The sequence below is a fragment of the Heptranchias perlo genome, chromosome 16 (assembly GCF_035084215.1).
Source record: "Heptranchias perlo isolate sHepPer1 chromosome 16, sHepPer1.hap1, whole genome shotgun sequence".
Lineage (NCBI taxonomy): Eukaryota > Metazoa > Chordata > Chondrichthyes > Hexanchiformes > Hexanchidae > Heptranchias > Heptranchias perlo.
This window is the reverse complement of record NC_090340.1, coordinates 29,453,946-29,465,603: the sequence shown is the minus strand read 5'-3', so window position 1 is coordinate 29,465,603 and position 11,658 is coordinate 29,453,946. Positions and strand designations below refer to the sequence as shown.

The 11,658-nt window shown below is 39.5% G+C and overlaps 1 protein-coding gene across 1 annotated transcript; it reads right to left on the bottom strand.

Annotated features, from left to right (window-relative positions):
* Window positions 1-7,997: 7,997 nt before the first annotated feature.
* Window positions 7,998-11,398, bottom strand: irx3a (iroquois homeobox 3a). Its single transcript, XM_067997873.1, has 4 exons — window positions 10,864-11,398; window positions 9,344-10,361; window positions 8,606-8,672; window positions 7,998-8,388 (listed from the first exon to the last, which is right to left on the bottom strand). Exons 1-4 carry the CDS (start codon window positions 11,074-11,076, stop codon window positions 8,334-8,336), a joined length of 1,353 nt encoding a protein of 450 aa, XP_067853974.1. The 5' UTR covers window positions 11,077-11,398; the 3' UTR covers window positions 7,998-8,333.
* Window positions 11,399-11,658: the final 260 nt, after the last annotated feature.

Here is an 11,658-nt window from a genome sequence, read left to right as displayed (position 1 = left end):
TGATGCAATTCAATCTTGATTGTCTTGAATGGAAATGCCAGGTCTTATTGCTGTCCCATTGTATTTAGAGCAGATGCCTTTGCCTGTGGGCGCGGTGTAGTTTATATATTCCATAAAGGTTACAACGGGAGTATTGAATTTATGCTGAGAGTAAGCAATAACATGATACTTCTGATTATTCAGAATGAGCTGGATAGGCCAAATTGCCATTTCTTGTTCCTTGTTGTCTTATGTTCTTAACTGACAAGCGGTGAAGTTTACAGCGGATTAATAAGGGCATGCTTAGAAACTAGATTAACTCTTTAACCTACTGGTTCGCTACCTTCTGGCCTATTTAACTTGTAAATACATTTTTGATACTTTTTCTCATATTGTGTGTGGATAGTGTTCTAGTCATTGCCATGATATCGGATGATGTGTCTGTATTTTTTAAAAGAACTCACTAGCTGGGTTGCTATGTACAGGATGTGTGGGATGTCTTTATACAAATAAAAGAACACTGTAACAGCAAACAAGCATTGTAATGTCAAAAAAGGTAGAAACTTCACTCCACTGTAGGTATCAGTGATATGAAAATCTGAATAGCAGATCTCATTGACACGGCCTTCACACACATGAAATGTATACTGTCATCTTGCACCTCATGTTTGGGAAGGCCTGGATGGGGGATGCATTGCCTGTGAAGCAACTTCGAACTGTTTTCTATTGCAGTGCAACAATCCAAATAAAAACATGTCTGAATGCCAATATGATTAAGTAAAGCTTATATTTGTGAGTGGTGAGCGGCCAGTGTGAAGCTCCCAGAACAAAAGGCAGACATGGATATAATCAGATGAATAACTAAAATGTTTTTAGCATTGTACTAATTTTAGAGCAGTGGTTGTATGAGGCTCCCTTTTTAATGTGGAGCACTAAATTCATTATGTCATCAGTCGTCCTATTAAGTTTATTGAAGAAATGCCCATAAATTATATTGGTATGAATGTGTAGATATTAGCATTATGTATCAAGGAGCAGCTATGATGAAAGGATACTATTTCAGGAACATTTTATCAATAGAACTCAATTTGACAGAACAGGGTTTGTGTATTGGCTGCAGAGCAATCTGCATAATGTGTACTCATTGAGAAGGTTTTATTTAAAATTTTCCTTAGAAATCATCGTGCTACTCTTGACCAATCACTCCATTCAATTGCTAAATGGATGACACTGTATTTCTGCACAAACATCCCGGGCTCTACTTGACCTGCTGGCTAAGGGCATAGCATTTTTGCCTCTGGACTACAACTGAAATCTCTCCAGCATTTGGTGGCTCATTCTATTAGATAAAGCACAAATAAAGTGCAAAATCTCACTTTATATTAACATATAAAACTATGCCGATCAGGAAGCCTATTCAATATTCCATTTACTGACACATACTCCACTGAGAGTTCAAAGGATCATCAATTCCCAATCTCATGGGTCAGAACCTCCAGGCATGCGACAATGCCCAGTGGAGTCCCACTGCTGACCAATCAAATACCAAGGTTTGATCGCATGCCCTGAAACCAAGGGAAAGTATTAATTCTTGAATGAGTGACTCCTTCTGATTGAACATGTTGAAACTGAAGTTTTTGGGAGATTTACATTGGTGCACTCAAGAAGATAGTTATAATGACCTGTTTTTTCTAATCAAAACTTTTGCTACATCTTTCAGGGAAATAAAAGATAGATAGAGGCAGGTGACTTAACAAAAACCACTTGCCTTGCTGGGTAACCATAGACTATATTTATAAAGAACTGTGCTGTATGTTTTCACTGTTATTCATTAGGGTCACCTGTTGGTTTGGACAGAAAGAAACAACTTGCAATTATGTAGCACCTTTCATGACCTTAGGACATCCCAAAGTACTTCACAGCCAATGAAGTACTTTTTAAAAAAAATGCAGTTACTGTTATAATGTAGGAAACGTGGCAGCCAATGTGTGCACAGCAAGATCCCACAAACAGCAATTTAATAAATAATCAGATCCAACTGTTTTAGGGATAAATGTTGGCCAGGACACTGGGACAACTCCCCTGCTCTTCTTCGAATAGTGCCGCGGGATCTTTTGCATCCACCTGAAAAGGCAAAGGGGCCCTGGGTTTAACGTGTCTTCCAACAGTGCAGCAGTCCCTCGGTGATGCACTGAATTGCCAGCCCTAGATTATGCGCTCAAGCGTCTGGAGTGGAGCTTGAACCCATGACCTCTGACTCAGAGGTGAGAGTGCTACCACTGGGCCAAAGCTGACACTTACCGGGGCAGTCTAATATTTGAGGAGCTTATCCAGAAATTTCTAAACTATAAGTCAAAAATCAAAATTTTAAAAAAAAATCATCTTACCATTTATTTCTGTGCCGCGTGCTGTTAATCATTAAGGTTCTTTTTAAATTTTCATCAGTAGCAAAGCAATCCTCGTAATTAAGGCCAATCATACCACCCTGCCATGCCCTTATCTTGTCCTTTGTCCGACTTTGGACTTGGCGGAAGGTAGCAACCGTAAAACACGTGTTAGCATAGAAAAAAACACATATAAGTGCTTTAAGTATGAAAACAAGCAGATGTTAGTACCTGCAGGACCCAGGGCACAAAAGGTAAAATGGAGCTTTGAAATGTTAGAAACCCATATTACACAAATCCTACCCAATGACCCTGGCAACTGCCTGCTCTAGAATTTGTGCAAGGAAACTTAATATTGCTAGTCAGAGAATGGGCTAAGTATTTACTTTCACTTCAAAGACTATCCTCCTCTACTTTTCTCCTTTCCTTCTAGATATTTTGAATGACTTATTTCCACTTTTTTAACCCAAAGTGATATTATTGAATCAACATAATGGGTGCCTAAAAATAACATTGTTATGCTGCAAAAGGCTATTCGAATTTGAGTCACTGCAATTCCTAAATGTTATATATAGAGAGTAGTGATTATAAGAATATAGTTTTGTAAAGGGTCCAAGTAATGCCACAGGCAATTGTGAGAATGAAGTCTGAGCATTTTATTTTCACTGCAATCACTCCCATTATGATTTAGAAGCTACAAAGCAATGTTATCTTTAACATGTATATATGTTATTTATGGTAGCATCACTGAAGTCTCAAATGCTTGGTGTCACCACTCTAAGCTCACAGGAATTTAATCTACACATCGCTCTCTCGCTCTATAAAATCAGAATGACACTATGGCCGTTTCTTGCTTTTTTTTTGGCCCTCCAAAAATAGACGATTTAGAATAAACTTATTGGTAAACTCGCGCAACTTTCCAACTCTGCTTTTTCTTTATCAATCATGACCTCATTTTCAACCAATCAAAGAACCCAACCGATGGAGGGGCGGGTTATTACCTTGATGTTAATTCACTTCACAACCTTCACTGTGAACCCCGAGCTCTGCCCTGCAATTGGTACCAGTGCACCCGGATACACTCATTTGATTTCCTCGCAGGGAAAATCTTATCTTACCGGGTATTCTATATAAACAAAGACATAAAAAATACTTTAAAGAAATAACTTTACTGACATTCCAAAGCTTTTTCTCCTCTTTACAGAGTAACATTCTCCTGGATAACACAGGGGCAAACTCTCCCCTCACACTACTAATGCCGTATGAACCTCTTGACAGAAAATGGTCTAATCGAATGATCTTTTTAAGCCCTGTGTAGATATAAAACTGTGGGTCAGATGCTTCTGCTCTGTTACTAGGGGTACCTACCACACAAAGTGTCCCAACAAACCCAGAAACCTAGCAGCAGACTGAAAACAACCAGATTTAAAATGATTTCCATCAGCAACATGGCTCTTCCACCTGCCAGATTTACCAGGGCTAACCATATAAGGTACCGTCCAAAAGGAACTAACGCTATAGTTGTTTGTTTAATATTCTGGAAAGATGAAAAGAAATGGGCCGAAGGCCCCTTCTTCACCCGAACGTATTTGGTGATCTGGTATTCCAGCGTAACGGTTTACTGGGAAATCCCGCTGTCACTCGTACGGTTATAGATGCCGAGAAGCTTCCCCTTTACCTGGGGAATGTACGACAGCAGCTGGCACACCTGTCCGTCCAAGGATTCGGCGTCTTGCCCAGGCGCTGCCTCCATTTACCCCCAAATACACTGAAACGCCTCCACTGTGGTTAATACGGAAGAATGTATCGGGAGGAGGATTTCACGTTTGGTAAAATATAATTCATGTAACGATCGAGATATACATTTTTCATCTACTTGTAAATATCAGGTGAGTTTCAATAGCCAAAGGTCTGTGTATTTGGGCTCTTTTAAAAGGCGGCCTGTCAATAAATCAATTCGTTTGTTTTTTTAAAAAATAATCGATTGCAAAGATTAATTGAAAGTAAAAATGACTAGCATTGAATCATTTTAAAAACATAAACAGGAAAGCGGACTGTTTCATTAACATGGACCCGTCAAGAGCTCAAGGCGCGGAATTCTCTGTGAGGAAATACAACATATTGAAACAATGTGCCGATTGGACCTCTCCACGTTTATCTCTTTTTTTAACGTTAGAACAAGCTGCAAAAGTTGAAACTATTTAACGCCTAAACAAGCTGTATCTTCGTACAAGTTCAATTGGTGTCCAATGTTAAAGTTATCACTGCTAAAGACAGTCTGATCCCGTCCTGCTCTTGAAAATGCCCGAGTCTTTGTGTGCGCGTTTTAAAAAAAAAACCTTCCTCAAGTAAACTAGTGAAAAACTGAGTAAAAGAAGAAAAAAAGATGATTGCATCAATCAATGTCAGGCCAACCAGAGATGATTTATGAATATGTGTAATGAGTTCTCACTTTTCAACAGGAATAGTGGGCAGATAATTGATTAGACAGGAAAGGGGCTGAGTGAGACGCGAGAAAAGGGAGGGAGGAGAAAACAGGGGGAAAGGAGATGGGGAGAAAGTGAGAGAGTGTCCATATACATAAATGCGATGGATATGCATGGCGACAGGAACAGTAAATTCCAGAGTACAGTCCAGTTTGGGGCTATGGTTGGGTCTGTACATAACCACTTGGATTTGCAAGCAATTCCCTAAAATAATCTGCAATTTCCAAGTCTTTGTTTTATTTTTCATTAAAGATCACGTTAATTGTGATGTTGCTGATATATGGTTCACTCCCCAAATGGAATTGAGTGTTGTCGAAAGTAAAGTTGTAGCGGTTGCTTAAATTAGCAGGAAGAGAAAACACGAAATAAAAGGATCAAAAGAAAGCGGAAAGTCCAAATAAAGCACAAATTGTGACAAAGATATAGTTATGTGCTGCCGCCAGACTGTGAAACTTTCTGTCCTGCACAGAGGTGTACCAGGGGACCGAGCCGAGTAACTTGTCAGCCTCCCAGCACTGAATCCTGGTTAAAGTTTCTGCACTCCAGCATGACGTGAGGCTCACACGGTGAACTGCCAAAACTCGTCAAATGCTTTTAATTTAATTGTATTATTTTAACTGATTCTGAAGCAGGACCCATGAAATAAAACAGAAGTGTCAGCTTCGATTGTGCTAAACAAGAGAAACGGCTGGTTCTCCGCAGCCTGACTGTAGATTGTATGAAATGTTTGGTGAGACAAATTCAGCATCAAATATTGTACTGTCTGCTGAGCTATACATTCACAGAAGCATAATGAAGGAGGGTGGGGATCTTGGCTAAACAACTAAACCATAATATCCAAACATTTTAATTAAAACAGCATTGCAAAGGATTTTGAGCTAATTCTTACCCCGTCAAAAATACTTGCACAACGTTGCATTGAATAAATGTCGCAATCGCAACTATTTGCACCAACCCTGCGACTATCAACTGCGCAATCCAATAGAAAACTAAAATATACACTGCTTACTACACTTATTTAAATAATTGCATAAAGGTGGGGATTTTTTTTTAAAAACGTGCAAAATAAAAATTGAAATCACTCGCTTGATTAAGTTAGTTGGTTCTGATTTACAAACCCATAACCTAAATCACAGTATTTCCCTGTTATCCAGGCGTGCTAAGTTTCTTTCTAAAGAGCGTATTTTATCCCACTTTTATACAAAGATTTTTTTTCATATATTTAAGAAAGAACAGATTGCAAAGCTGTTACATCCTCCAACAAAGGAATTTCAGTTTTTTTAATGACTTAACTTTAATAGTTCTCTATTTTACCTTCAGTTACCCTGAGCCTAAACGCAAGAATCGATTGTACTTCAAACCGTTGTACTTTATTATATTATAAATTAATACGATGCCGAAACCTGTATTTAACAAGGTCTAATCGCGCAATCCGTAGAATGCTACTTACTGAAAGATCCGCGGGAGTGAAGAGTTTAGCAATAAAATGAGACGGGGAGTACCGATCCGCCCTCCCCCCCACCCCCCCAAAAAACAGAAGGCTTGGGGTAACCCTTCTTGGTGCCTAATGTAATACTTAACGATATTCTTGATTCTAGCTTCCATTCGCTTATTATTTTGACAGAAAATACTTAACGAAATTCATTAGGTTGATTACAGCGAAACACATCAAATATTTCAAAAGATCTGGCAACAACAGAGCATAAATATGTAAAAAGAGCTTTTAACATCATTTATTATTAATAGAGTTTCTAAAGGAAACGGCTAGTTTTTTTTTAGAAATGAGCATAAAACTTGGAACAATCATTTTGACGCCGCAATTCAACCGGGATCCGAATCCTTTTTTTAAAAAATGAATAATCAACACACTGAGATATCCGTTTTCAATAAATACTTTTTTTTTACAATTACAAACGTGTCAGCAGAAACAACTGGCAAAGGAGCCTGTTGAAACGATTCCGCATATTTCATTCGTGAAAATGTTTCCGTTCCTGTGAATGACAATTCACGGGAGGAAAGAAACTGGCTTACTCCCAGGGAACAAACTCGGCAACTTCTGTACAAAGTTGGGAACCGATTAAAGCCTGACTTGTGACCTCGATCATTTCATAATTCACAACTAGGTTTTACAAAACACCAAGGATAAATGGCAGTTTCACCGAAGCCCACGGCTCTGAAAACAATCTACGCAGTGAATAAAAGTTAATATAGTTTTTGCACAGACCATCAAATTTTACAAAATGAACGGTTTGAACGTAGCAGGAGTAAATTAGGCAGCTGCCGTTTTATGGCTCTTTTCTCCCCATGATGTACCACCATTAATTTGTGTCGGTTCTCCCTGGTTATTGCTGTGGCATTTCAGAATGTCTACCTGTAGGAGGCGCTCTTAGCCCGACTCATTCCCCCCTCAGTTCAAAACCCAACACATCAGTGCCTGCCCTTCGGGGGTCTGGTATTATACAAGTCATTTAGTCATTATACTGCATAAGTGTCTCAAGCATCTACAATCACCTCGTATTAAAATATTGCCGCGGTGTTTAACCACAATCATGTCTTTTAACGATAAAGTGAAATTATGATTTCTTGCAAGCAGCTAAGATATTTACTAAAACCTACAACACGATGATTCTCAAAGCATTGTTTTACAAATATCATACCTAAGTAAACGCGGAAGCTACACTTGAACGCAGTATTTGGAATTCTCAGTAATAATGTAAACAGAGTGCCAATTTAATCTCAACGTTGTTTCGGCATTTGGGAATAGTTTAACTATTAGCTGCAAAAAGCGATTTATGATAACTGTTCACGCTAAAAACTACACCAGCGTTTAAAAAGAATGCAGAGGGAACCTTAGGTATAGACAAATTGATACGGACTACATCAAATATTATTTTGTTTTAATCTTTTAAATGGTATTTAAAAGTTTTCAGTTAAACCGCTTACAACCTTCCTTTGCTGGGATCAATACATTTTAAAATGGCACAGTTTCAGGCACTATTTACATGGGAACATTTTCAGTCCGAATTTTTTGTTGGTTGAAATGTCAATTGATAATCATATACAACTCAGTGTATATAGTAACTAAAACATTGATACGGTCCTGGGGAATAGCTACCCATTGACAGCTTTGAAAATACAGACACAAAGGTAAAGTCGTAACTGTTCATTTATTAGCCAAAAATATATACTTTCTTGTACAATTTCGTTCACACGTATGTACATTTTTGTTTGCGGTATATACAAAACATTTCGAACACCAGGTGATAACTAATTCTCACTCGACTTACAAAAAAACTGGGTTCCACTTATATCACAAACTCAACTAATTGATACACGCCTTGTCGGCCAGTATTACATTACCAATTTTATTTTAATACACATACATGCTTACAGGTTAAACTATACAGGGGAAAAAAACATTTTTACATTCCATTTAACAAGAAAATGGTTACAAAATAAAGTTTAGAAAAAAAGCCAAAATGGACTATGCGGAGGAGAGCGCCGACAAAACCATGGCTGCATCAAGTTGGTTCTGGGGTCTGAAACGAATAAAATTATTGTGGATCAGTGTTTACAATTTTTTGTAATAAAGTTTGACATCTATATTTTGCATAAAATGTTGTAATGTAAGTTTCGAATGCGGATCAACTGCGGCGAAAAGTACACAAAAAACTGCACGCCTGTTACTGCAGGGATCTCGGAGCTGTGTGGCCACATCGTGGGAATATACAGAGAGGAAGGAAATGTGTTTCTTACCGTCTCTGAACCGGCTGAAAAGCTGTCTTTACTATTTTTTTCTCTATTTCCAAGGCACTGCTTCGATCTGCAAATAATAACGAGTTCTTATAATTGGTATTGTTCGCCATTACCGAGTGCACTGCTACTCAGAGATACACGCTGATATTCAACTTTGTGATGGAATCGTTATCAATTATACGACTTAAAGGATAAAGTGATCCGAATATAATATATGGTAAGTGTTATCTTATTGCACAAGTCTTATTTGCCATCTAATACTTATTGGAAAAAGTTATTGTAATCAAATTATAAATTATCTTTTAAACTGGTGGTGAAGGTCAGTTTATAATAAATGCAATTTTGACCATCAAATAATCAGTATCCCATTACTTTGATTGCGCCTTGTAGTAGTTATATCTTGTATTTAGTTACAGTTGAGCAATGGTACTTTTCGGGAGCAGGATGTAAAAATCTCTCGGTATCGATTTAAAAAGATGGAGAAATAGCCTTTGTATAGATGTTACCAGTAAATAAAATTAATCCCTAACAGCATGAAACTCTTTAGAGATCATCACTGAGTTAATCTTTCCTATTAAATATGAACTTTTTTTTTAAAAAAGGCCTAACTGTTAAGGCTGCTAATATTATTCAATTTTTTTTGCAGTAAGTTGATCCTTCTCTTTGAAAATTGTGTAGGGTGTTCTCACAGTATGGGTCGAGCATGTTTTTTTGTGATTTCAGTTAAGTGCTCTGTACCTGTTACCGTGGGTTCTGCTGTCTGAGCCCGCTCCTCGCCTCCTCTCACTGTACAAAATGCGGGGACACCGGCAGCCGGGCCTGCCTGGCCAGCACTGAGTCCGAGGAAGTGGTTTGAATTGATTAAAGCCAGGGGGTGGTGAGAAAAGGTTCGGTTTGTCCAGTTCTGAAATTTGCCCATGGGACAGGCGAAAAGTCTGTGCTGGCCCAGGAGGGATGAGGCTGCAGGCCCTGCAGGAGAACTGCTGATCTGTGGAGACTTACGGGGATTGTCCGGTGTGGTGGCGGTTTCAGCCAAAGACCAGATCTTAGGCTTCTGACTTATCGATAGACTGCTCTCAGGCGGAGGGGAGACGGGGCTTTTCCTCTCGGCGTTGCTTTTGGTCTGATCGCCACTGGACTGTCCTGAAATCTCAGGCAAAAGGTCGCCCCGTTTTTCCTCAGTCACTCTGCTATCTTTTACCACCGATTTCAGAAAACCGTCCTCTGAACAGTTCAAGTCATCAAAAGTGTCTGAGATTTCAGAATCACTTCTGCCGTCTAGTTTACAGTCCAAGTTTAAGTCCGGGTCGTGCTCGTCTTCATCCTCTTTGCTCTCGATATTCTCCGTATCGATATTTTCTAAATCGATCTCCTCGTCGTCCTCTTTTTTCTCTCCTTCCATGTCCGGGTCGCTTCCATACGAATTGCCCTCTTCGTCAGTCCGGTTCCTGGGAGTCCAAGTCATCTTATTTTCCTTTTTAAGCCTTCTCCGAGCGTTGGCGAACCAGGTAGACACTTGGGTCAGGGTCATTTTCGTGATAATGGCCAGCATGATCTTTTCCCCTTTGGTCGGGTACGGGTTTTTCCTGTGTTCATTGAGCCACGCTTTCAAGGTGCTGGTACTTTCCCTTGTGGCGTTTTTCGGCCTGGATGGATCCCCGAACTGGTACTGGCCATAAGGGTAATAGGCGGCGTGGTGGTGAGGGAAGGCAGGGTGCTGCACGCCGGGGCTGTCCTTTAGTTCGTACTGGGCACCCTAAGCAAGAACACAAAAAGAAGGACGAAAGGGGTAATTTAAATAAATAGTAAAATGAAGTATAACTATTATTTGAATTATGTTCTACATAACTAAATGATCCGCCCATTTTAAAAGTAAAGATATATGAAGGGGGGGGCTAACCAAGGTGTGTGTGTGGGGGGTAGTTTTAAGAGTTAAAACTGTGAAGAAACAAAACAAAAATGAAACTGCAAGAAAAAAAATCTGCAAGTGAAATTGACAAGGAAGCGTGAGTGAAACTGGCAAACTCAACCCAGAAACAGACTAAAAACTTTTATGGAGAAAACTCGACTGTAAAAATAAAAGCGGTGATTTCTTTTTTTTAAAAACTGTACTGAAATGTTACCACAGCGCCCAATATCTCCTCTTCCTCATCCCCCGCGTCTTGTTTTGATAATCGCAACAAACTTTTTTTTTATTTTTAATGATTTACCGGATTAAAGGGACTAGGAGAGAGCGAATTGAGAGTAAATGTTCTTACCAGCTGAGGAAACATGGGGAGATCGGCTGCATAAGGCAAAAAGGCGCCGTATCCTTGAGCGGCATAAGGGGATCCATACATGGTTAGTACAGTAGAGGCAGCGCCGGACGCCGTCAGATCGCTCCCAGTCCTGGAAGACGATATACCCTGGCGATCTGGGTAAAGTGGCCTAGTAGCAGCAATGTACTGATATCCCAGTTGTGGGAAAGACATGGTCAGTGACTACTGCGAGAGAAATCGCTGTGTAGAAAGAGCTGGAGTATCCACCTTTAATGCTACAGACTCAGTTGAAAGTATACGTTTCCACATGCAGACGCACTGTAACCGATCCGATCGCTCTCTCTCAACTTGCTATTGATCTGAGGGTGCCCAGGTCAGGTCCTAACAGATTCGTAGAGATTATTCGGAGTTGATGGCCTGATTGACATTTCTGGTATTAGCTAAGCCCCTCCTATTTCTTTAGGGTCCGCCGCAGCTTTTACTCAATCTCTGCCTTTGTCACAGAGCGTGTCTTTTCCAAATCTATTTACTGACGTCGCGATCTTTTATTTCAGTTGCTTTCAAGTCGCAGTTTGCGATCGCCAATCAGTACTAGTTCTCCGGCAAAAAACACGCCCGCCCCAAATTTTTTAAAGAAGAGCATTCGCCTCCCACTTTTTGCCATAGGGTTTCTTTTAAAAGCTACGTATTTGTAGAACTATAATTGGCAACAAAAAAAACAAGAGAAAGAAAATCGACCCACGTAAGACAAATCAGAATTTGAACAACTTTAAATCCCTTTGATGTAGTTTTTCA